We start from the raw sequence: 24,501 nt of genomic DNA, 5'->3' as shown, positions 1-24,501 counted from the left end.
GGGACGTGCCACGGTGTGGTTGTCCCTGCAGGGGGAACGAGGGGGGCGCTGTTTAACCTGCTAAACCTGACCCTTCAGCTCATTTCATTTACTAGCTAACCTTAGGTAGATACTGTGCTTACATAAGTACTGTGGCAGGCATGTTAGGACACACAGTAGTAATTTGTTATACCATGGGATGGGTGTGCCATAGCTCCTTAGAAAGGGCGCAGACCGGTTGCTATTGGTTCATACCAACAATGGTAAACTAGTTTACGAGTTGTGAGTGACACAAGATATCTTTTCAACTCGGTTTAGGTCTGAACTCCACAGCAGGTCATCTCTGTCTGAAACAAGTCCCTGCTGGCTGGGGTCCTGAGGGTCACAGGGTCCAGCGTGTCCTGTGTGGTACCTGTTTCCAGGCGCTGGCCAGGACGTCCTGCAGGGCGTAGGGGCGGAGCTCCTGCAGCCCCTCGCAGGTGTTGTACATCTGACGACACACGAACATGAAGGCGCCGCAGACGCCATGCCACGCCTCCCCCTCGCCCAGCCAGGGGAACTCTCTACCCAGGAGCCTCTGGGTGAACTGGACGATGGCGTGGGCAGCTGGGATACTGGAGGGAGAGGAGATGACTATCACCGGAACAATTACTCTTCGCGCGCTCGACGTCAGCACTTTGTGTTCAATTTTAAAAATGTCGATTAAAACCCTGAAATCTCCGGGAGAGTGAGTCTCTCATTCGGAGGGTGACAGAGGGTCATTATTCATAATAAGGGACAGGAAATGAGCGTTGTGTGTGTCTAATGAGCTGTCCTTACCCCTGGCCCTCTGTCACCTCCAGACTCCTCTCATGCAGGAACAGAGACAGCCCCCCCTGTGCGCTGGCCATCCTGGCCAGAGTGTCTGCTATGTGAGTCAACGTTGTCGCCGGGCAGTTTAATTTGGCCTGTGACACAAAACAAATTGAAATTGCTTTAGGCGTCATGTGGGATGAATACCAACGTGCCAGAGAGAGAGAGGTAGCCCTTTACTATGGGCCTATGCTTAACCACAATAACATCACCCTGGAAATGTTACTGTGACTGTCAGGTAATTATTATAAACATGATGGAGTGTGGACTGGATATTTTGTTATATTTCACATAATGAGGCTGAGGGGGGAAATGAAGCAAAACTACAGTCTGAAACAATCAATTTGATTGTTTGAGCTTCTGGTCCCAGTTCCACAGTCAGTTCATCATAGATATAGTCAATGTACTGGAGATGCTTGTGTTTAAGGTTGTCTTGTGTTTAAGGTTGTCTTGTGTTTTAGGACTTGATTTACAAATATACTCTAAGATGTACCCAAATAATCCGGGTGTTTTTATGTTGCCGTAAAACAATCATGACTGGTTTTACTCTGTGCATCTTTCCAGAGAAGTTGTAAAGGAGAGGTGGAGGAGGAAATTAGTCTAGAAGAAAAGAGAGTGGAGAGTTGAAAGGTGTAGAGGTAGACAGGTGGAGGTAGAGAGGTGGAGGTAGAGAGGAGGTAGAGAGGTGGAGAGGTAGAGAGGTGGAGGTAGAAAGGTGGAGGTAGAGAGGAGGTAGAGAGGTGGAGAGGTAGAGAGGTGGAGGTAGAAAGGTGGAGGTAGAGAGGAGGTAGAGAGGTGGAGAGGTAGAAAGGTGGAGAGGTGGAGGTAGAAAGGTAGTGCGGTAGAGAGGTGGAGGTGGAGGAGCAGAGAAGGGGAGGTAGAGAGGTGGAGGTAGAAAGGTATAAAGGTAAAGAGGTAGAAAGGTGGAGGTAGAGAGGTGGAGGTAGAGAGGTGGAGGTAGAGAGGTGGAGGTGGAGGAGCAGAGAAGGGGAGGTAGAGAGGTGGAGAGGTGGAGGTAAAGAGGTTGAGAGGTGGAGGTAGAGAGGTGGAGAGGTGGAGAGCCTGACCTGCTGGCCCTTGAGCAGGGTGACGATGGGGGCCATCAGGGTAAGGAGGACCGGGGTCTGAAACAGACCCTCCACCACAGACTGTGTGCTGTCACACACAGTGCCCAGCACCTCCCTGACCAGGCAGGTGGGAGACAGGGCGGCTGGACAGAGACACACACAGAGCACACAGTCAGGAGATGTACACTCTCACACACTCAAGTTACCATGGAAACAGTGGTACACACAGACACACACAACAGAGCCTATACATATAGATATATGTACACACTCATAATGCACACACACACACACAAACACATGTACACATGCCTGCACACACAGTCACACATGTACACACCCTGCGATAGTTATCATTGTGACGTTCTAGTGAACATTCCATCAAGTATCAGCCAGTTTATCTGAACAAAGATAAGTCTTATTTCACTGAGAAGAGATACACTATATTGTAAGTGTACGTAAAATATGGATTGGCAGTAAAAGAGGCTGGCCACAGCCCAAGGTAGGGCTTAATGGCTGAAACCAAGCCTCCAGTTATGAGATAATGTCTTGTCCAGCAGATACTGCCATGTAAGCATGATGAGCTCTTAGTTGAGTGACTCAGAGACATTTGTAGATTGGATGCAGAGGTAAAACGTATTCATCACAGTAAGGAGAGGGTGCGGTGTGGGTCAGGTCACCCCACCTGTGTGTGAGGAGTGCCCCAGGTATGGCCTGGGGTGCTGGTACAGTATTCTTATCAGGATGACCACCAGGTCAGCCACGGTAACAGGCTCTGGAAGCGGTAGATGACACGCGGGCCATTAGAGGGGGAGCGGGATGGGAGGGAGCAGGGAGGGGTGTGGGGGGAGAGGGTGCGGTATGAGGAACAGGAGGGATTGCAACATTTAAGAAAACTCCCTGTGGTGATAGAAGGAAGTAGTCTAAAAGGTTAGTTTATATGCTAACTTTGACTCCAGGAAAGAATTTATAAAGACTGGAATGTCACATTTCCTGTTGGGATTAATAAAGTACCAACTACTCATTCAGTCATACATCAAGGGTTGAAACGTGTCTGTGTTTTATATATAGCAGAATCATGTATAAAGGACTTTACAATAAAATACCGAAACAAAAAAAGCAATGACTACATATATCATCCAAAAAACAAAAAGAAAGTGCACCTTTCCGCCTCTTGACTTTGATGGGGAAGAGCTTCCTGCCGTTGGTGTACATGAGGAGCCTTCCGAGAACACACAGAGAGTGGACGAAGTATGCATACTCCAACTCTCTCCTGGTGTACACACTCCTCTGGGGTGGGTCTGAGAGAGACACACACACACACGCGCGTGAGAACAGAACGCACACCTGCTGCTGAGACAGGTCAGTCAGCCACTGCTGTGTCTTAGGTTTATCACCGGGCCAGGAGTGACTGAATCTGCTGTGCTCCTACACAAGGTCAACACCACAGCGTGACTCTCTGTGTCTCCAACGCTCCTTCCAACAGCTGCAGCGGTGGAGATAATGCCAGGCCGGCCACGATCAACGCACAATCTCTCTCTCAGTCTCGTCTCCTAATCCACCTACCCTCCATATCTCTTCCTCCCACCCCTTGTTGTCCTCTCCTTTCCTCCTGTCTATATCTTGTTACACTGACCTCCTTGTTTCCCTATCTCTATCTTGTTTAGGCCTCCCTCCTTCGTTTCTATCCTGCCACCCAACCTTCACTCCCACCCCTCCACCCCCCCCCCCCCGCCCCACTGGGTCCAGGTGGGGTGGGAGATCCCTTGTGTCTGGTGCACATCCCGGTCCGGCAGTCACTCACTGATGTGCTGTCTCTCCAGGCTGTGGAGCATCTCTGTGGTGTCCTCTCTGGCCTGGTCACAGGCCTCGTAGTAGCAGATGCACTGTTGCACAGCAGCCACTGTCTGGCGGAGCAGAGGACCCAGTTACTACCACATGCTCTCCCCATGGCGGGTGGACCTGCAGGGAATGCACTTACACTCTCCCCCACACACACACCAATCGCTCACCAGAGACTTGTACTTCCTATCCAGAAGTCTGAAGACAACAGTCCTGCTGTAGTAACCATGCTGAGGGAGAGAGAGAGAGAGAGAGAGAGAGAGAGAGAGAGAGAGAGAGAGAGAGAGAGAGAGAGAGAGAGAGAGAGAGAGAGAGAGAGAGAGAGAGAGAGAGAGAGAGAGAGAGAGAGAGAGAGAGAGAGAGAGAGAGAGAGAGAGAGAGAGAGAGAGAGAGAGAGAGAGAGAGAGAGAGAAAGAGAGAGAGAGAGATGGTATAGGGAAAAGAGAGAGAAAGGGGAGGTTAACATTGTTAACCAGCCAACAACAGGCCAGCAAGACAGAAGCTTAGTGTGTTGACTGGAGGATGGTCAGACTCTACCATCCACTTCTTGAACCAGGAGGCCTTGATGTCCAGCAAGGCCAGGAGGTGGGTAGGCTCCAGGGCCTTGTCGGTGGCCTGGGGGCCCAGCCCGGGGTGCTGGTGGAGGGTCAGGAGGGAGAAGGTGCTCTCTATGATCTCCTCCATGTATCTGCAGGGTCAAACATCATGGACACTGGCTGCTTAATACACAAACGCCTTAGATCCAGAATGGAGGGTGAGTGGAAGGTGAACAACTGACTTCTCAGGGTGGCGTATCCAGAAGGCTGACACTTCCTTTTGAAAGTCGTTCATCAGACGCATCTGGAGAAAGGCACAGCCCAAATGTGAGAACATTGCTAAACTACAATAATACAGAACTAAACTAGAACCCTACATTACTGCTTTACTCCAGGTTAACTAAATAACTGGGAAATCAATGCACCCAACCAGTTCTCCTTGTTATTATACAAATTATTTACTAGTAAGAACAATTTCACTAGATCGATACTCAGAGTTATGTGCCCTGGCTCTGGTTCAATACTGAAGTGATGCCACAGATTGGATCATGTTCTACCTGTTTGAGGAGCCTGGTGATGTCTGGCCTGTTGACATCCAGACCAGCTGAACCAGAAGGAAGTCTCAGCTTGTGGTCAAGGAAGTCAGACTCTAGGCTCTTCGCTAGGGGTCAAAAGGTCAAGAGTTGCATTATCTACAACATCCAAATGTACATCCAAATGACAGCTTGTGTAAATTGTGACACATCAGCTAACCTAGACTGGTGTAGATCTCTCTGGTTACGTTCAGAGGAGAGGAGGAGAAGGTTTTAGCGAAGAATCGCAGGACCTTGTCCTAGGAGGATCACACACAGCAACAGGACATGACTCAGTAGAAAAGAGAGTAGCCGGGGGCAGCCTTGTAGAAACAGACACCAAGGCAGCGTGAACCTTGGCACATTGTTGACTGGACAAAGCTTATCTGAGCAAAAACAACTGAGACAGTTCACAAAACAGAAGACATACAGTACGCGTTTGATTAAATGGGTTTCCATCGAGATGATTCAAATAAAGGGACTGTACTGATGTCAGTCAAGGTGACCGATGCATAGGTCAGGAGTCAAGGTGATGTACACTGAAGTCAAGAGAGTTGGTGACTTACGCTGAGGTCAGGGTCAGGATCAGCCAGGGCAGCAGAGAGGGTTCTACGGAGTCCACTCCAGCTCTCACAGCTTAATACGTCTGAGGGGGGAGCACAGCACAGGGTCTGCAGGGCCTCCCAGCGCACCTAAACACAGCACAACACATTAACACTACACAGCACAGGTTGTGCAGGGCCTCCCAGGTCACATTTAACACAACACAACACATTACCACAAAACATCAGCACGATACCTCTTTGGGTCGGCTTGGGTCCAGCTTTTCTGCGAGAACTTGCAGCTGCTCTTGTTTGATGAAAGCATAACTCTGTAGGTACATATGAAGGTGTTACATTGCGAGGTACAGCTGCCAGGCCAATAGTCCCACAAGGAGCCTTGTAAAAACTCCAACCATTCAATAACCTGTGAATGAACTGACAACGACTGGCATATACAGTCAGCTCACTTGCTCAGTCGCTTTGGATAAAAGCATCAGCTCTATTACTCAAATGTAAATGTAAACTATTGATCTTGGATTTCCACTATCCTACATCTAGCTCTATAGAAATCAATACGGACCCTGCCAGCCATTCTGGACTGAACCCCCTGAGGCATCTGAACCAACAGACTGAATCATAATGTGCTGTGGCACACAGTAACTGGATGCTACAGTAGCTTAACACTACGGTTGGCACAGGCCAGGATCTTTTCTGGACAGATGCTCCTTGTAAAAAAACTCTCTCCCAGGAAGTGCTGTCTAGTGAAGTAAATGAAATTCTCCTCCCTCTCACCCCCACTCTCTCTCCTTCCCCAACTCTATCACCCTCCCTCCCCCCTCCCTCCCTCGCTCTCTCTCTCCTCTACCTGGTTGAAAGAAGAGTCACTGTCAGAGCAGTTGTCGTAGTGACTGTTGGACTGCTCTGTCTGGCTCTCTCTGTGCACCTCCTCTTTCTTCAGCTGGTCCTCCTCAAACCTGTTGATCAGAGACTCCACCACCACCATCATGGTGTTCTTCAGGGTCTGCATCATCTGGTGGTACCTGACATGGTGGACAAGAGATGAGAGGAAGAGAGATGGTTTCATCGAATCCTTGTATAGGTTTTGTGAGGGGTACAGTGTTCGCAGATTTGTTTCAAGGAATCCTGCCCCCAACCCACCCTGCCTATCTACAACAGTGAACCCCTGTCTAGCCAGGAGCCCTGTTAATCATCTCCCCTAAACCATGTGTTAGCGTCACCCCTAGCCTTCATTCTCACTCTGCAGACTCCCTGGTCTTCCTGGTGACGACGTGTACCAGGGTGTCCTGACCTGGCCCCACAGCGTGGGCCTCTCCTCGGGCACCGCTATCCGTCTCCTCCTCCACCACTGGCCCCACGGAGCTCTCCACGTACTGACGCAGGTACTTCACAAACTCATAACTGGGTGAGCAGAAAGGAGAAGGCAAGTAGAGAGAGAAAGACAGAGATGCAGAAAAACAAATATTTGACCTAATTTTTTTTATGACAATTTAATACTGAAAACTGATGACTGCTTCACCCCTGCCTACTTGTGGAAGTTCTTGTCCGTCTCCTCCAGGTGTAGCAGGATCTCCTCAGCGCACTCTATGGAAGGTGCGCCTGAGATCCTGTCCTTAACACTCTTCAGCAGCCGTCTCAGCAGCGACTGGAGCTCAGCCTCGTCTTCAGCGGTAAACTGAGACATGGTCCCAACCTTGTGTCAAATGGCTTGATGTTCCTGGGGAACTTTAGTCGTTAGTCAGATATGCTAACATTAGCTAGCAAGCTACACACTAATGTGTCTGCAGAAAATCAGACAACTGTTTCTGAGAATGTTGCTTCATAAGAACAACACCACATCTTATAGCCAGCGTCCGGATTTTTAACACAACATCACACATAACATGACGTTTGTTAATTTCATTATGGTACAGTATACGGCCATTCTGCTGCCACAAGTGAATAGCTGACAACATAACGTCGCTGCAGGAATAACTCAATCTCGCACGGTTTGCCCTTCCTTTCTAGGTCCAATTCCTCCCTTATTAGCCAAGTACTGTAGGTAACTGGCTAACCAGTTTGCTAACTAGTAGTTAGACAGCTGATCTGGACCAAACAATTTGGGACGTACTGTACAGTACTAGCGTTACTAGTCTACTGTAGTACTACTAGACGTAGCTACGTCCATCTACAGTATAGCATCTTCTCTCTGCATTAGCAAGTTATAATACAAGGACAATTGCGGTTGTCTACAAAACGAACTATGAAGTTTTACTCACAGATATCTGTCAACTCAATATGAACATGGAGTGTGTAAAGTTGTAAGGCTCCACAGGTATAGCTAGCTCTAGCTAACAGACCTGGTAGCTTTGTGCTGCTTGGACAGTTCCGTCTCTATGGTAACGACTCATAGTCAGCCAGCCACAGTGCATTGTGGGATATTCACAACACGTTTGTCTAACGGTAGATTTGTGTGTCTTTTTAAACCACTGCCACATTTGAAAAAATATCACATTTATAAATATCAAAGTATGTTTATTTATTGATATTGCAGCAGTAGAAGGGAAACAGAGTAAATATTTTGATCAAACCCTTTTTTGACATGGTGCCTTTAAATTTCAGCGTCTGACATCACGTGAGTATCTGGCCATTGGCCAAGAGCTTTCCGGGATATCAAGTTGACAAACAGAGCTGTCAAATGTGCATTTGATTCTGTAGTAAAAGCTAGTAACTTTACAAACGCTTATTTTATGGAAAATATTTCATTGATGATGATGGAATAGTATACATTACGAGCTAGATAGCTTACATTTCTAACAACAGACACGTTTGCAAGTATAACTGGCTAGTAAGCTTAATCTAAGTACGTACTGGTGACCCAACAACTGACTATATTACCATGGCTGCAGTAGACAGTTTTAGCCTTTTGTACAGAGAAATTGCTCGGTCGTGGCACGACTCATGCAATGCTGGCGTGGAAACACTAGCTTTGGTCGGAGCGATTTATACCGTCAGCAAAGCTGTGACCCTGGCTCGAGACTGCTGCACCTTAGTAAGAATTCACTTCCTTCCACGAGTGGTCCCTAGTAACAAGAGACTGACTCATCGATTTGGTCAGTGGGCTGTTATCTCCGGTAAGTTAAGTCACACCAATTCACCACAATATAATTGATGTCATTATGTAAATTGTTCATGAACTCACTCACATTGACTTAAAATTAAATACATTCCTTAGCACTCACAGCTGTACAGTACAGTATTATGTGTTTAGCATGAAACAGTTATCATTGCTGGACTGTAATCTGATCTAAACCTGACTCCTATCACAGGTGTTTCAGAGTCCATAGCCAAAGCCTATGCTGAAGAGTTGGCCAGGCAAGGTGTCAACATAATCCTTGTCAGCCACGACAGCACCAGCCTCAGCGACACTGTCTTCTCCATCTCACAGACCCACGGAGTGGAGGCTCTGTTAGTGGTGGCAGACTTCTCCAAGGGCCCTGAAACCAGCAAGCTTGTCAGGGAAGCCCTGAGGGGGAAGGACATAGGCTTCCTGGTGAACTGTGTGGTGGAGTTGCAGGGGCTCCCCCAGAGCTTGACGGAGCTGTCTGAGGAGAGACTGTGGGATGCCATCAACCGGAACATAGCTGCCACAACGCTAATGACTAGGCTGGTGCTGCCGGGGATGGTGGAGAGGAAGAGGGGAGCCGTGGTCAACATCTCATCTGGAGCCTGCAGGAGGCCCTCGGCTGGCAGAGTTGCTCTCATCGCCGCTACGGTGAGCGTCTCACTGAACACTGTGGACTACATATTGATAGACTACATTCTCTCTCTCTCTCTCTCTCTCTCTCTCTCTCTCTCTCTCTCTCTCTCTCTCTCTCTCTCTCTCTCTCTCTCCCTCCCCCTCCCTCCCTCCCTCCCTCCCTCCCTCTCTCTCTCTCTCTCTCTCTCTCTCTCTCTCTCTCTCTCTCTCTCTCTCTCTCTCTCTCTCTCTCTCTCTCTCTCACACAAACACACACACAAAGTCATGCATACACAGATCTGGACACTATGATAACACATACACTTCCTTGTAAAATGTTGATGCACCCAAACACACACACACACCTATTGTTCACTATTCCTTCTTCGCAGGCCTACCAGGACAGCTTCTCCAGAGCCCTTCACCATGAGTACAGATGCCAGGGTATATTTGTCCAGAGCTTGATGCCCTACAGAGTAGCTCCCAGCGGCCCCGGGTCCACAGCAGGGAGCTGGCTGGTGCCCCGGCCTGAGGTGTATGCCCGCCATGCTGTCTCCACCCTGGGCATCTCTCGTAGGACCACGGGGTACTGGCCTCATACACTCCAGGTACTGAGTGTTTAGGCATGTGTCTAGGTATTTTACATGGAGCCGAATCTCTGAAAACAAAGGTTGAATATAAGATGTATGATTCTACAGAGGAGGTGTATGTAGGCCGGGTTCACTAGCCTGTACTGGGCCTCCAGTACAGGCCCACTCAGTACACGCCCACTCCTGTCACAAAGATGTTTATTAAAAGGTAATCTTGTGGTTTTGAAAGATGTGTTGTTTCTCTTCTCTGTTCTATAGTCCTCTCTTAACCACCCTTTCTCCCTCTTATTCTCCTCCTCTGTTTCAGTATGGACTTGTGCAGTGCATTCCAGAGTGGATTTGGGTTCTGGGATCACGTATGATCATTAACTCAAGTTGAGACGACACCTCTCAGACTCATACTGAGAGACTGAGACTAAGAGACTGAGCAGGGCTCGCTGGACTGGAACTGTAGTTCACACAACCTGTTACATCATGACTACAGATGTAGTGTGAATCGTCACATAGTCTTAGCCATGTTGCCCTCACAATGAATCAATGAGTCATGGGTGTGATGTTATTCATAGCTTGAGTTGCGATCTTTACTTAACCTGGTAGACAATCTACTTTATGGTGTGACAATAAAAAGTCCAAATGCACTGATTGTGTATGTGATGTTATGATGGTTGGGTTTTACAAGTGTTTACCTTGGTGTACAGTTGTTGCAACTTCTGCTGAAAGTGAACTATTATAATCATGATGTCTTGATTGATGGGTTGAGTAGGTTTTGTGTTGAGTGAGTGTTGAATCATGGCTTTATTTCTGAGTGATAGTGTGACCACTAGGATGGTGACATCACCAATATTTGCAGTATGTTTGGATGATATGAACACATAATGCTGTGCTTAATGAAGCTGTTACAGAGCAATAAATATACCTTACTAGTAAATGGAAAGAAATGGCTTTTTAAGTGGTTGATTTGCAACCGTACACAATAAGTGTCCTTACAGGTGAATTAAATGATGTGACAGAATTTTGTTGTGAAGTATCTGTTGTAGCTGTCTCTGTGTTATTTTCCTCTCAGAGATGACAACATCAGGTAAATGGTTGACAAGTTCAACTTGTTTGACAAACAGTGATATCTCCTGTTTGATGTCAGACATTATTTGTAAACCTCCCAAGGACACCCAAAGCAGAATCTACATGAAAGACAGACTGTCACTAACAAGATATGACATCACAGCCCTTTAACTAACTGTGTTTTGAAAAAAGGCATGGAACCCCTCACATTGTTATTAATTTAAGTAAATTGACAGATCATCAAGCTGGGAAAGAAATTGCAAAGGGGAAAAAATTAGCAATGTTATTTATGTATCCTGTTTATCACAAAAAGCCTGTAGAAGAATGTAGTCTTTGTTGTCTGTTGTGACGTGAACTTCTCCAGAGGAGGGTCAGGGTGAGAAGAGAGGGGATGAGAAGCTTCTCATCATCACACTGACACCCTCCTTCCACTTGAGAGCTCATCTGGGTCTCCTGGCTTCAGAGGTACAGCTTTGGTAAGTTGAAAAGCATAAATAATAATATAGAGGTAGCATTATTCCACATTTTATGCTAGACTTTTTCTGACACACAATATGTAACAAAGAAACATAGCCGAAGTTTGATATTTTCATCAATAAGATTTTACTTAATGAGGAAAAACTGCCCATATGTATGTGGATTTGTACTGCATCATTCTCTGATAATTCTGATATTTGACTACAAAATAGAGTAAACTATAGTAAATATAAATTATAATAGTACATCATTATAAATTGTAGATACATTGGGTACTAAATAGTGTAGTTATTGGGTGTTGTTGCTGAAAGGCTATTGACTTAATTTGAATGTATGCAAGACAGTAGTTGGAAGTCTGTCTTAAATCTTTTAAAAATAAACGGTGAATGTTGAAGGGTTGAACAAGGTCAGGTCCTTGGTTCCCAGCTGATTGGACACGTCTGTTATGATGTGCTGAAATCAGTTCCTGGTGCCAGTTATCGCTGTGCTCACATGCTCTCTTGTCTGTTTGTCATTTTCACCGGTGGTGTGTCCTTTTTCCTTCCCTCTTTTAGGCAGTTAATCAACTGGTGCTGGACATGGGGGAATGGAATCTGTTGGGCCGTCTCCTGGACAAGGTCCAGACCCACTCCACCATGGTCGGCAAGGTGTGGTTGAGTGTCCTCTTCATCTTCAGGATCATGGTCCTGGGAGCCGGGGTAGAGAAGGTCTGGAGCGACGAGCAGTCCGACTTCATGTGCAACACGGACCAGCCGGGATGTGGGAATGTGTGCTACGACCACGCCTTCCCCATCTCGCACGTTCGCTTCTGGGTCCTCCAGATCATCTCGGTCTCCACGCCAACACTGATATACCTGGGCCACGTTGTGCATGTGATCCATGTTGAAAAGAAAATGAGGGAGAGGATGAAACAGCAAAGCCAGGACGAACATGCCAACCTCTTCCTCAGGAAGAGTTATCAGGTGCTGGACACGTAGATGACTTATCCATCTCTCATTGGATAAGTTCTCAGGGCATATTCCGTTTTTTATAACAAATTAATTTATATTATTATTTTCACTTTTAAGATGAACTTCTCTTCTCCTCTCCAGATGCCCAAGTACAGTAATGATAATGGAAAGATTCACCTGCGAGGTCGTCTCCTGAGAAGCTATGTTCTCCACTTGATTGCCAAGATCCTGCTGGAGGCAGGCTTCATCACAGGCCAGTACTTCCTGTATGGCTTCACCCTCGAAGCTCGCTATGTTTGTCGTCGCTTCCCCTGCCCACACCAGGTGAGTGACTGAAAAACTGAGTGATGGCTTGATTGATCTATTGATCAATGTATACATTTGTATGAATTGATTATTGTCAAATGACAGAATGTTATAAATACGTTTAAAAAAAAATCACCATGCTGCTTGAACCCAAACATGGACTGGCTTCCACAGGTGGACTGTTTCCTGTCTCGACCCACGGAGAAGAGCGTGTTCATCTGGTTCATGCTGGTGGTGGCGTGCATCTCCCTGCTGCTCAGTCTGGTGGAGCTGCTCTACCTGTGCATCCGCTCTGTGAAGGAGTGTATGGCCTGCAAGCAGGACTACACTGTGACCCCAGTGACCCCGCCAGTACTACAGAGGATGGCATATGAGAACAGGGACCAGGAGATCCAGAACTGGGTCAACCTGGAGATGGAACTACAGAGCAGAAAGTTTCAGGGGGGAGGAGGAGTGGAGGGAGGAGGAGTGGGGGGGGGAGGTCAGGCTAAGAGTGTGACATCTGAGGACAACATGGGGGAGGTCCATATCTGATATGGGGGGGGGGGTCAGCTTTGATACACATAACTTTTTCACACACTCTGTACGCTGCCTGGCTTGGGTTCTCTGGCAGTTTGTCCATGTTCCGACTGCAGTTTATCTCTACAATCTCACCATCTACATGTAATAAATGTTGTTAATACATGTCATTTAACATGCATTATGTCTATGCAATTATGTACATCCAAATGGTCTATATTTAAGTCCTATAACACACAAAGGCATTTATTTCAAGTCACATCAAGCCACTTTTTTTTTGCTGGTCAAAATGTGTTTAACCATTCTTTGCCACAAACCATACATTTCTCATTTAATCACATTATTTCAGGTTGGAATTGGTGTGTGTTTTTGTTGTGTTTAGAGTGTGCACTAACCTTGGTACTCCACTTTATCAAAAGTGTGAAACATATTCTATCTTATGTATAGACACATTTGTTGTAACATTCCAGAGATAAAATGACTATTGTTTTTGTCTTCTGTGTAATCATTATACACCTACCCTGCTCGAGTTGTATGGAGATGTTTTAAGATAGTTTGCTGATTGTGACAACGTGACAGTTGCCCAGATCAGTGTTATGCAATGCTTACAACCTGCCCCTAAAAACTCAAGGTTCAGCAGCAGTTACCGATCAGTGTAAGCCAAAGTAGTCTTCTCTTTCACTTCCCAGGTAAGAGGCAGAATTTAGTTTCTTACTGAATACTTAATAATGTACTTCTATTGCCAATAATCTGAAGTTATTGATCTGGGAATATCTGGGTAATAAAGCATGCTTCCAATTTTAAACCTTCCTAATGTCTGCATTTTACTTGCAAAAGCATTGCTTGACAAAAAGACAAAAATGTCTTAAATATAGAACCACGTGATTATGGGATATTTTCTATGAGAATATAAATAGTTTTCATTAATAAATCCTTGCAACATAACTATCAGAAGACTACATGTTTATAACATTTTAGTGTTTAACATTATAGTTAAACTGTGATTTTAGATCATCAAACTGAAAATAATTTTAATTTACATTTAAAACTAATTGTTCTCTGACACCGTGTTTGCTGTGCATTCTTATAACGCATGCCAGGGATCAAATAGTTTGCCATAGCATTCTATCAACAATCCTGTCTACTTACATGTTCAAACTGTAAGGCTTTCAATTAGAAAACCTTTTTACAAGGTACAGAATTGTAGTTTGTCAGTCCAACATTGTTGTAAATGTACTCTCTAAATCTAACTCTCATTAAGATCATTGTGTTCATTCTGCTATATTAATGATTAAGGAAAGATTAGTTAGGTAGAACACATTGACAGTTTTTCCTCCTGACTCATGGATAAGTTGGACCCTAGTCTTCTTACCTGCTCTGGACCAACCCTGAGCACAGTCACTGAGATCTTGCTTTTGAAGAGACATATTCACAGTTTTTACCACTTATTATGAGCTATATATCTTGTGATCCAGGGGAGGATCACTGGTGTGAATTGAGACTCATACAGGTATTCCATAAGTGAGATAGAATCAACCAATGACACAAAACCAAAGCTGTCCCCCATAGGTGACCAGGATGCTCCAAAGATCTAACTTCTCCCATCTCCTTATCTTACTTCCTGACTAATGTGTGTATTTTCATCTAACGTTTTCCAGATAACTATTGAGAATCGGTTAAGATGGGTGACTGGGGCTTCCTGTCCTCTCTCCTGGACAAGGTCCAGACCCACTCCACCGTGATCGGCAAGGTATGGCTGAGTGTCCTTTTCCTGTTCAGGATCATGGTCCTGGGAGCCGGGGCGGAAAGCGTCTGGGGCGACGAGCAGTCCAGCATGATCTGCAACACCAAACAGCCCGGTTGTGAGAACGTGTGTTACGACCACGCTTTCCCCATCTCACACATCCGCTTCTGGGTCCTTCAAATCATCTTTGTTTCCACGCCGACGCTGGTCTATCTTGGCCACGTTTTCCACGTTATCCACAAGGAGAACAAGCTGAGGGAGCGTCTCAGTGCCAACACGACTGGTGAGCGTCTGAAAGCTCCCAAGTACAGTGATGAGAAAGGACATGTCAAAATCAAGGGAAACCTCCTGGCCAGTTACATGACAACCATTTTCTTCAGGATTGTTCTAGAACTGGCCTTCATCATTGGCCAGTACTACCTCTACGGCTTCATCATGGTTCCAATGTTCCCTTGCTCCAGAGCACCCTGCCCCTTCACTGTTGAGTGCTACATGTCCCGGCCCACAGAGAAGACCATTTTCATCATCTTCATGCTGGTGGTCGCGTGTGTGTCCCTGCTGATGAACGTCGTTGAGGTCTTCTACTTGCTGTGCACTCGGGTGAGATGTGGTAAATCCATGAGAGGAACGCACCACATCAACTCGTTGGAGAACCCGGCAAGCCTGTCTGTGGCACCCGGCTGGGGGGGACGATTGGATGCGGAAGATGCACTGAGGCAGAACAGGATGAACCAGGAGTTTGAGAGTGGCCAAAGCATTGGCGGAAGCCTGGATGGAGCCAAAGAGGAGAAACGTTTGCTAAGAGAGCATACGGGCTAGAGTGAAAGGGTTTGAGAATAATTATAAATATCTATAAATGTATTTTATATATTTTTTATGGTGAACAGATTCAGCGCGTCTATTTTTCAGGGGATGCCATTGGGCTGAAGAGTGGCCACATTTTTTATGTTTTCTTTCGGGGGGAAAAAACTATAGTTGTTAATTTACACTGGCACTTTGCCAGTAATGGTGATCATGTTCATATGTTGTTCTTATGTTTGAAACACTCAATTGTGGATCTGAAACACATGCACTGATTTGTTTGTATGAAATGAATAAATGCCAAAACATTTTTTGCAACTGTGAATACTTTGACAAATTTGGTCAGGTCTCACTCTCTTACTGAAATGAAAAATAAAGGTACATCAATATTTATTTACATAATGCCCTTAAGTGGTGAACTAAAACATAGTTCAGTACTTCACACTGCTTCATGCTGTATTTAAGTATCATTCTGAGAACATGAATAAAGCTCTTAAAACTGCTGTCTATGTAGTTTGCACATTCTTTGTATACGTTAGGCTTTTCTTTACAGCCAGTGACAACAATACATTACAAGTCAAAAACATAATTTGTCAGTACATCATGTAACAACGAGGCTGTAATTACCAAGAAGTGATTACACCTGAAGGATGAACACCTCATCATTAGGAGTTATCCTCCTCTTCCTCCACTCATACCAATACAAATGAACTTACATAACACAATACTAATATGTCATTTTTATGTTTCAACTCATGATAAGATAGGGCAGAACAAAGTCTGTCCAATAACTAAACCAGATGTTACAGTGATACACTGGTTAGATGTTATTTGAGAGGCCCCACCCCATATGTAATGACGGGAGATAAAAAGGGCCAGTATAGTATCGACAAAAGGGGTTTTATTGGGGCCACAAAGGGGGATTTTGGGTGGGTCTATTTTAAGAAGAAATATACTCTAGATGATTCTCAAGACTTTAAATGAGATTAAATTGACTCACTCCATAAAAGTACAAGTTTGTCTATCAAATTATAAGACTTGGATCATAAGACTGTAGCTCTGTAAAGGATGATTCTGTGTCCCCTGCGGTGTGTAACAGTATCCCTATCAATAACCCTCACAGGTCATGATTGACTTACAGGGGTGTGGTGGGGTGAGTAGGCAACAAATGATTCATTATTATTGATGAACTTACTTATCCTTAACTTATCTTTGGTCAAATGGAATTGGTTTCTCATAGTTTGGGCACTTATTAACCCAATACAGTCATCCTAGGGCAGGCCCACCCCAACTCTGCACAGCAGCTTACCCTTTCCAGATGTCACAAACAACAACGTGACAGGCTGCATGAACAGTAAACTAAAGTTCAAGGTGCTGTAGTCAGGTTGTGCACACTATGCACAGACTTCATTTGGCTGTGCAGGGGCTGACTTGCTTGCTGTGTTGAACCACAGATCATTTAGAGGTAAGGATTTTTAAGTTTAAGCCCTTTTCTTAATGTGGTAACGATTTATGATACTTCTCTAGTCTATATTGTGTACAAAAATTAATGTGGGAATTATCTTCTTTCTCTAGATACTAGTCAATATTTCATGGTACATAATACCAGTCAATATTTTCTGTAACAAAATATAATACAAATTAATGTTTTCTGTCTGAAGTAAACCATACTTGATTTCATTATCCTAAGAAAATGAAAAAGTAACTCTTACTCTACATTTTGACATTGTTTTGTCAAGATGTGTTTCTTTTCTGTCAGCCTTTTCTGCTAGCCAGTTTTCAGTACTTACTTAGCCTGAAGCAAGTCAATCATTTATGCAGATAAAACGTGCTGTGGAGCCTGTGCCACTGGAGGGGTCAGTACCATAGATCTCTGATCCCTCTCAAGTTGTGAACATGGAACCTTTCTATTAATCATACTTGAGACATTTTTCAGATTGTCCAAATCATGTTGTCAGGCTCTACCTTATTTATATGACACAAGGCTGAAATTGGGGAGTGTTGCAAAAACATGCTTAGAATGCTGTTTTTGCTTTAACACCCCAACACTTTACCAAACACTGCTCCTTATACTTCAGAGCAAACTCAGCAAACCAATCTGATAACAGATGTCAAGACATTATGTCTCTACTTGCGCAACTATTTTTTTAGAGTTTAGTTGCAGATCAATGTTTTACTAACCCCTAAAATAGAACATGTTCTGTTTTACCCATTAGTCTAAGGTATTTTTTTTTTTTACATAGTCATCAAATACATACAGTTAATTTACTTCACTTTAGCTCAGTGTAGACTTGACATTTCTATAATATTGTTGGTTCATTGAGTCCGAAAAATCTTGGTAAATCAAGCACACCCCAAGTGCTTCATTGAAATACATTAAACATCCTTTAAAATCATTCTTTCGTCCCCTTTAAAATCATATATCCCTTTATTTCAAATATTATGCAACTGATAGTACATTCATATATTGGTATTTTATGTGTTACTAAAGTGTAACTTAAACACCATGTTTCAACACCTAATATACATTATATGAATTACTTTTCCTTCTCTCTTCTTTCTCCTTCTATCCATCAGACACAATGGGGGAATGGGGCTTCCTGTCCTCTCTCCTGGACAAAGTCCAGACCCACTCCACCGTGATTGGCAAGGTGTGGCTGAGTGTCCTCTTCATCTTCAGGATCATGGTCCTGGGAGCCGGGGCAGAGAAGGTCTGGGGCGACGAGCAGTCCAGCATGATCTGCAACACTCAGCAGCCTGGTTGTAAAAATGTGTGCTACGACCACGCCTTCCCTATCTCGCACATCCGCTTCTGGGTCCTCCAAATCATCTTCGTTTCCACGCCGACGCTAGTCTACCTTGGCCACGTTTTCCACATCATCCACAAGGAGAACAAGCTGCGGGAGCGTCTCAATGCCAGCGTGGGTGATGAGATGGTGAAAGGCCCCAAGTACAGTGATGAAAAAGGACATGTCAAAATCAAGGGAAACCTCCTGGCCAGTTACATGACGACCATTTTCTTTAGGATCGTTCTAGAACTGGCCTTCATTATTGGCCAGTACTACCTCTACGGCTTCATCATGGTTGCCAAGATCCCTTGTTCCAGAGCACCCTGCCCCTTCACTGTTGAGTGCTACATGTCCCGGCCCACAGAGAAGACCATCTTCATCATCTTCATGCTGGTGGTGGCGTGTGTTTCCCTGCTGATGAACGTGGTGGAGATCTTCTACCTGCTGTGCTCCAGGATGAGACGGCGTCGTAAGGCCGCGCCCGCCACCTTCACCATGCAACGCTTCAATGGTGGAACTCTGATGAGGAACGAGAAGCTCAGTCTACACACATCCAGTACGGCCTAGAACTAACTGCCATCTTCATCAACATCACCTTAACTCTTCGTCTGTCCACAACCCTGACATGCCTAATAATGACATTCATGGTATTAAGCCAATTGCTGATCTATCAAGTTGCATGTATCTGTTTTGTGTTGTGCTGTGATATTGGATGTATGTTCAAATTAATTAAACACTTAGTAATTAAACTGTAACTTAAGTTATGCTGAGATTAATGACCTCATTTCAGAAAGTATCCAAATCAATGCTTTTATTAGAAGAATTCCTCAAGTTCTATCAATAATTTGCTCAAAATAAAACCTCCATCTTACTTAAATACTGGAAAAATAAACAAATGTGTTTTAAATGTATGATGTGTTCTTTTGTATATTTTGAAATGTTTTACTAAAACCTATGTGTACTGTTGTTAATAAAAAGTCTAAGTACACCTGTTCCTTGTCATGTTAAGTCTGATTTATATGCTTGTCGTGGCATTAAAACACATACTGTATAACAATTCCCCCACTACATATTGAACATGCTCCCAATACTACTTAACTGACTGGACTCATCATAAAGAGTGTTTATATATCTCAGTGAGGAACTAGGGAAGAGAGGACTATGAGAGGAAGTCTGAACCAGATGTAACTGCAACTACAAGCAGATATCAGTAGCTATTTCCTCTTTTATGTCACATACTGTCCATCTGAAATCCAGACAGAGAACATAACTAGACTACTTGAAAAAGAATACATATTAGTCGTTTAAATTCAATCAACAGTATGTTTACTTTATTTCATACAACAAATATGCTGAGAGAAGAACAAGGCACATATTGTCAATCACAGAGGATAGCAAGTCTTTCATTTTACATTGTTCAACAGTGACATCTAGGGCATTCAAGTGAAAGGTAAAAACATACACAGATAGAGTCAAAAAGCTGAGCGACACAGTACTTCAGCCTCCTGGGTTTCAGCAGTGGGTTGTCTTGTCAAACTGTCGGATCTCCAACCCATTTTTCAGAGCGTACATCTCTGACCCTGTCAGTGATTGGCTTTCTTTCTTTTTGCATCTTAGCTTAGTAGCAATGAGGTGCAGCATCTCCACCACGTTAAGCATCAGAGACACACAGGCCATCACCAGCATGAAGATGATGAAGATGGTCTTCTCCGTGGGCCTCGAGATAAAGCATTCCACATGCTGCTTGCATGGGTACCCATTACAGGCTATCTTCAGGGGCAGGGCGAAGCCATAGAGGTAGTATTGCCCGACAATGAAGCCCACCTCAAACAAGATCTTGAATAAGATGTTAGCCATGTAGCTAACGAGCAGAGACCCCCTGATGTGCACCTTGCCGTTCTCGTCTGTGTACTTGGGCAGCTTCAACTTTCCGTAGGAGCTTTTGTGCTCTTGAAGTTTCCGTCGGAGCTTCTTCTCCTTGTGGATGATGTGCAGCACGTGACCCAGGTACACAAGGGTGGGGATGGAGACGCAGATGATTTGGAAGACCCAGAATCGCATATGGGAGATAGGGAAGGCGTGGTCGTAGCAGGTGTTCCTGCAACCAGGAGACAAGGTGTTGCAGTCCATGCGGGATTGCTCATCTGCCCACACCTTCATAGAGAAAAGATCCATATGTTAACACATGCAAACGACCACACACTTCCCTTTTTCCCTTTTCTCTAAACCACGTATTCATGTAATGTCAAACTTACTCAACATAATAATGGGTCAATTATATACAGTAGTTAATCAGTAATAATTAGATGGATATTGATGTCAGAAGAAAATATACGATTATGACTGGTGTGCTGTGATTTATTGATCAGTTTTGACCCATATCATCATCATACCATTCACACATTTAACATAACAGGAGAGCAAATCAAGAAACATATTTGACTGATACTATGACATTTCCCTGTTTAGAGGATGGTCACCCACTGACCTTATCTATGCCAGCTAAGAGGATGAGGAGTCTGAAGACGAAGAGCACGGTCAGCCAGACCTTCCCCACCACTGTGGAGTGGGCCTGAACCTTGTCCAGAAGATCGGCCAGGAACGACCACTCCCCCATGATGACAGGGATGCTGCTGAACACAGGACCGACACTGTGATCAACACTGTGATTTACATGGTGATTAACATGGTGATTAGTAATGTGATTTACAAGGCGATTTACACTGGGATTTACATGGTGATTATCAGTGTGATTTATATGATGATTAACACCATGATTACATGATGATTCTTGCATTTAGATGATTACCATGGTAATATAGGGAGAAATTTGATAGTTAATTTGATAAATTGACAGAAAGACTGCCATATTACTTATTCCTATAGAAAATCGGCAATACGACATGATTATTTAAAATAGAAAAAACAGTAAAGTTGCACACTAGAACTGGTTGTCTTCAGCTTTGAAAATGGAATGATAACACTTAGTAAAATAAACCACAATTACAACTGACAACCAACTTCGTATTATTACAAGTGTAGTTAACATTTTCAAAAAGCGATCAGATTTGTCAGTGAGAAACTGTCCTACCTCCGAAGTGAACTCTGTTCAATTCCAGATCGTGTAAATTATAGCTGACACTCTCTCTCTATATCTCTCTCTCTCTCTCTCTCTCTCTCTCTCTCTCTATCTCTCTCTATCTCTCTCTCTCTCTCTCTCTCTCTCTCTCTCTCTCTCTCTCTCTCTCTCTCTCTCTCTGTCTCTCTGTCTCTCTCTCTCTCTCTCTCTCTCTGTCTCTCTCTCTAACTCTCTCTCTTTAGTTCTTGTTCCCTCTCTATCTGATTCTTTTTCAGTCTCATTTCCTCAAGACGCTCTTTCCTCTTATAGGTGTCTAGTCAGGCTCTGCCTCCAGTAAACAGCTCCCCAGCTCCCAGTTACTGCTCCCTCACGTCTCACACGCAGTCAGACCTCAATGATCACCTGACCCCTGACCTCTTGCCATGCCCAACTGTTCTGTGCAACTCAGTGGTTAGCCTGTCATTCTCCCATGATCAAACCCACGCCTTAAAACCAAAAATGGTGTTGAAATATCACACATTGGGTAATGTCATGGTCGACATAACAAGTTTATGGTTAACAACGCTCCAAAACATTCTTGTACAAAATGGCAGACAACCCATGGATCACAAGTACCACCATCCACCAAAATTGCAGACAGACTCTTGGTCAGGGATTCTGGGATTAAGCATCAGATTAATAATTATAATGAATGTATTTCCTATTTTGAGGAGTGGCCGTACAGGGATTCGGCTGCGGTCAGCTTGTTCAAACTATACCTACTGGGACATAATTCACAACCATCATTCAAGTAGCAGCTCATCTCCAGGTAGCTCCTAAGAGCCCTGGAGACAGTGCCAGACAGAAAGGCAGACTGGACCACACCTCCCGGGAAAGAGTGGTCAGCGAGGGAGAGAAGGTAGACCTGAGACCCTTGGCGGGTACCTTTTCCGCCTCTCCCCGTTTTCTCAATCAATGTCCACAGGCTTACCAACCCCTGTGTCTGCCTCTAGGTTATCCTTGTCACATAAGGTAGTGCTGCCTATAAACACCCTCTGCCCTCAACCCAAAGCTCTTCATATTGGGCCTCCATGTGCTTCCTATTGAGTTCACGATACAACATGTACTCCTGACAGAATGAGAGCCTACTTTACTGACACCTGTTCAGACCAGCTGGGAAGGGGAGTTCTTTAACTTTGACCAGGAAAAGAATGTGTGATGAAACAGCTTATTCTCAAATTCCATTTGAATCCAAGTCTGATTGGTTAAGACATAAGACCGCAAACACGCCAAGAAGACACTGCTGAGTCAGTTGGAGAAACTCTGGATATATAAGTGTGGTTACTTCCCTTTCCAGCTCTCTAAAGCAGTACTACAATTCAGATGACATTTTCATCAACATCATTCCTCTCCATTTGCGAGAAGACATGCGTTTCTGAGATAAGCTAGGGACTAGGTGAGTTGACAAGGTTGATGCTGTAATTAATTCAGAAAATGTTATGTAAAAGAAGGAAATCTTTTCTTCATAGTTATTATGCCATCTAACAACATCCCAAAACGTGTTTTTGGAAAAAACAATAATTGTTTTTCATAAAACAACATCTAACAACATCAGAAAACACCTTTTGGGATGTTGTTGGATGGCATAATAACTATGAAAGAAATATTTCCTTCTTTTGGAAGGAAAATTACAAACAAAACATCTTCCTTTTTTGTTTTACAATTAAAAACGATCAGCATTCACCCCTGTATACTGTGTACTGCTATAAACTGGAATGAAATATCCCTTTGTGTTTTTAGAATTCTGTTTTTAGACTAAACTTGCATCAGATGTGTTTAAAGATGTGAATCACTGGTTTCGTCTGTTTATATGGAACTAGACCAGACATTCAAAGCATATTTTATGAATCTTGAAAGTATTTGAAAGGATGTAAAATCAATCATATTTAGACCCTTGTTGCCTTCTAATTAATTTAGAAGTTGAAAAACAATGTAACCATATAAGACCCAGGTGTGGCATCCCAAAAAATTAACATTGACCCTGTGCTACATCCTCTCCATCCAGACACACTCTGCAGCCATGGGGGATTGGTCCTACCTCTCCTCTCTGCTTGACAAGGTCCAGAGTCACTCGACGCCCGTCGGCAAGATCTGGATGACCGTCCTCTTCATCTTCCGCATCCTGGTTCTGGGCGTTGCAGCAGACAGTGTCTGGGGCGATGAACACTCTGACTTCTACTGTAACCAGAACGAGCCTGGCTGCCTGAATGCCTGCTATGACTGGAAGTTCCCCATCTCACACATCCGCTTCTGGGTCCTCCAGATCCTGTTTGTCTCCACACCGACACTGCTCTACCTGGGTCACGCAATCCACGTGATCCACCAGGAGAAGAAGATGAAGGAACAAATCCAAAACCAGAACCTGATGGTCTTCCCAGGGATGAAGAAGTACACAGACGACAACGGGAGAACCAAGATCCGAGGTGTTCTCCTGCGCAGCTACTTTGCCCAGCTGTTCTTCAAGATTGGCCTGGAGGTGGCCTTCATTGTGGGCCAGTACTACCTCTACGGCTTCATCATGATCCCCTACTTCATGTGTTCTGTAGACCCCTGTCCAGGCATGGGGGTGGAGTGCTACATGTCCCGGCCCACAGAGAAGACCATCTTCATCATCTTCATGCTGGTGGTGGCCTGCCTGTCCTTGCTACTGAACTTCATCGAGGTCTTCTACCTGATTTGCACCACAATGAATCGAACAAAGAAGGCCTTGAAGGAAGCGAACCGGATGAACTCTGCAGGGACCCCAGCCAGCCTCTACAGTCCCATCTGCCCCAACACGGAGAGTTATCCTCTGCAGACCCCTGGAGCCAGCTGTCCTGAAGAAATGAAAGAGAAAGATACCTGAGTCTCACGCATCCTAAAAGGATGTTGCTGGTGACTGTGTGTTATGTTGTCCAGGTTATATACTTGTGTTGCTATGGTTCCCATCTGTTCAAATGTGACTGAAAGAGAAAATGTGTATTTGTTTTGATTTCTTCTAGTTGATTGCTTAAAAATTCCTTTCTGGATGTTGCCAATTTTA

The 24,501-nt window shown here is 44.5% G+C and overlaps 6 protein-coding genes and 1 pseudogene across 10 annotated transcripts in view; 5 read left to right on the top strand and 2 right to left on the bottom strand.

Moving 5' to 3' along the window:
- tbc1d32 (TBC1 domain family, member 32) overlaps positions 1-7,822 on the bottom strand; it is a 32,315-nt gene extending 24,493 nt beyond the window's left edge. For 3 of the 4 annotated variants that reach the window (XM_084699280.1, XM_084699277.1, XM_084699279.1), the window contains exons 1-17: positions 7,667-7,822; positions 6,938-7,133; positions 6,648-6,809; positions 6,256-6,430; positions 5,648-5,719; positions 5,415-5,540; positions 5,030-5,108; positions 4,834-4,937; positions 4,519-4,580; positions 4,278-4,428; positions 3,911-3,970; positions 3,703-3,805; positions 3,062-3,199; positions 2,584-2,673; positions 1,899-2,041; positions 799-926; positions 392-593 (exon numbers count right to left, since the gene is read on the bottom strand). In XM_084699280.1, coding sequence (XP_084555406.1) covers positions 392-593; positions 799-926; positions 1,899-2,041; positions 2,584-2,673; positions 3,062-3,199; positions 3,703-3,805; positions 3,911-3,970; positions 4,278-4,428; positions 4,519-4,580; positions 4,834-4,937; positions 5,030-5,108; positions 5,415-5,540; positions 5,648-5,719; positions 6,256-6,430; positions 6,648-6,809; positions 6,938-7,092 — 1,950 coding nt within the window. In that variant the 5' untranslated portion in view covers positions 7,093-7,133; positions 7,667-7,822. The remainder of the gene's footprint in view (positions 1-391; positions 594-798; positions 927-1,898; positions 2,042-2,583; positions 2,674-3,061; positions 3,200-3,702; positions 3,806-3,910; positions 3,971-4,277; positions 4,429-4,518; positions 4,581-4,833; positions 4,938-5,029; positions 5,109-5,414; positions 5,541-5,647; positions 5,720-6,255; positions 6,431-6,647; positions 6,810-6,937; positions 7,134-7,666) is intronic. The other variant, XM_084699278.1, reaches the window with a different exon arrangement.
- Positions 7,823-8,037: 215 nt separating this feature from the next.
- hsdl1 (hydroxysteroid dehydrogenase like 1) lies at positions 8,038-10,354 on the top strand. The gene is made up of 4 exons (XM_084699281.1): positions 8,038-8,521; positions 8,717-9,162; positions 9,519-9,734; positions 10,024-10,354. The coding sequence occupies exons 1-4, from the start codon at positions 8,287-8,289 to the stop codon at positions 10,093-10,095; spliced, it is 969 nt and encodes a 322-aa protein (XP_084555407.1). The 5' UTR covers positions 8,038-8,286; the 3' UTR covers positions 10,096-10,354.
- A 777-nt stretch (positions 10,355-11,131) lies between these two features.
- Positions 11,132-13,521, top strand: LOC146287033 (gap junction Cx32.7 protein-like). The gene is made up of 4 exons (XM_084699282.1): positions 11,132-11,251; positions 11,807-12,214; positions 12,344-12,526; positions 12,683-13,521. Exons 2-4 carry the CDS (start codon positions 11,831-11,833, stop codon positions 13,040-13,042), a joined length of 927 nt encoding a protein of 308 aa, XP_084555408.1. The 5' UTR covers positions 11,132-11,251; positions 11,807-11,830; the 3' UTR covers positions 13,043-13,521.
- Positions 13,522-13,622: 101 nt separating this feature from the next.
- Positions 13,623-16,075, top strand: LOC146287032 (gap junction Cx32.2 protein-like). Its single transcript, XM_084699283.1, has 2 exons — positions 13,623-13,716; positions 14,686-16,075. Exon 2 carries the CDS (start codon positions 14,709-14,711, stop codon positions 15,588-15,590), a length of 882 nt encoding a protein of 293 aa, XP_084555409.1. The 5' UTR covers positions 13,623-13,716; positions 14,686-14,708; the 3' UTR covers positions 15,591-16,075.
- An 868-nt stretch (positions 16,076-16,943) lies between these two features.
- Positions 16,944-19,349, top strand: gja12.1 (gap junction protein, alpha 12.1). Its single transcript, XM_084699285.1, has 2 exons — positions 16,944-17,037; positions 18,150-19,349. Exon 2 carries the CDS (start codon positions 18,155-18,157, stop codon positions 18,926-18,928), a length of 774 nt encoding a protein of 257 aa, XP_084555411.1. The 5' UTR covers positions 16,944-17,037; positions 18,150-18,154; the 3' UTR covers positions 18,929-19,349.
- Positions 19,350-19,664: 315 nt separating this feature from the next.
- Positions 19,665-21,527, bottom strand: LOC146287030 (gap junction Cx32.2 protein-like). Its single transcript, XM_084699286.1, has 3 exons — positions 21,453-21,527; positions 20,850-20,994; positions 19,665-20,515 (listed from the first exon to the last, which is right to left on the bottom strand). Exons 2-3 carry the CDS (start codon positions 20,976-20,978, stop codon positions 19,874-19,876), a joined length of 771 nt encoding a protein of 256 aa, XP_084555412.1. The 5' UTR covers positions 20,979-20,994; positions 21,453-21,527; the 3' UTR covers positions 19,665-19,873.
- A 1,273-nt stretch (positions 21,528-22,800) lies between these two features.
- On the top strand, positions 22,801-24,501 carry LOC146287029 (gap junction Cx32.2 protein pseudogene; annotated as a pseudogene). Its single transcript, XR_014758399.1, has 2 exons — positions 22,801-22,875; positions 23,485-24,501. The product of XR_014758399.1 is annotated as a gap junction Cx32.2 protein pseudogene (transcript).

This window comes from Hypomesus nipponensis, chromosome 6 (assembly GCF_054491055.1).
Source record: "Hypomesus nipponensis isolate SF chromosome 6, ASM5449105v1, whole genome shotgun sequence".
Lineage (NCBI taxonomy): Eukaryota > Metazoa > Chordata > Actinopteri > Osmeriformes > Osmeridae > Hypomesus > Hypomesus nipponensis.
Note: the sequence above shows the minus strand (reverse complement) of the source record. Positions and strands in the feature narration are given on the sequence as shown.

Excerpts from the sequence above, each read along its gene's own strand:
- hsdl1 (XM_084699281.1), top strand. The coding sequence starts at position 8,287 with ATGGCTGCAGTAGACAGTTTTAGCCTTTTGTACAGAGAAATTGCTCGG. Across the intron at positions 8,522-8,716 it reads TCAGTGGGCTGTTATCTCCG|GTGTTTCAGAGTCCATAGCC; the intron begins GTAAGTTAAGTC and ends CTCCTATCACAG. Across the intron at positions 9,735-10,023 it reads ACTGGCCTCATACACTCCAG|TATGGACTTGTGCAGTGCAT; the intron begins GTACTGAGTGTT and ends CCTCTGTTTCAG.
- LOC146287033 (XM_084699282.1), top strand. The coding sequence starts at position 11,831 with ATGGGGGAATGGAATCTGTTGGGCCGTCTCCTGGACAAGGTCCAGACC. Across the intron at positions 12,215-12,343 it reads TCCTCAGGAAGAGTTATCAG|ATGCCCAAGTACAGTAATGA; the intron begins GTGCTGGACACG and ends TCTCCTCTCCAG. Across the intron at positions 12,527-12,682 it reads GCTTCCCCTGCCCACACCAG|GTGGACTGTTTCCTGTCTCG; the intron begins GTGAGTGACTGA and ends TGGCTTCCACAG.
- LOC146287032 (XM_084699283.1), top strand. The coding sequence starts at position 14,709 with ATGGGTGACTGGGGCTTCCTGTCCTCTCTCCTGGACAAGGTCCAGACC.
- gja12.1 (XM_084699285.1), top strand. The coding sequence starts at position 18,155 with ATGGGGGAATGGGGCTTCCTGTCCTCTCTCCTGGACAAAGTCCAGACC.
- LOC146287030 (XM_084699286.1), bottom strand. The coding sequence starts at position 20,978 with ATGGGGGAGTGGTCGTTCCTGGCCGATCTTCTGGACAAGGTTCAGGCC. Across the intron at positions 20,516-20,849 it reads TCTTAGCTGGCATAGATAAG|GTGTGGGCAGATGAGCAATC; the intron begins GTCAGTGGGTGA and ends TTCTCTATGAAG.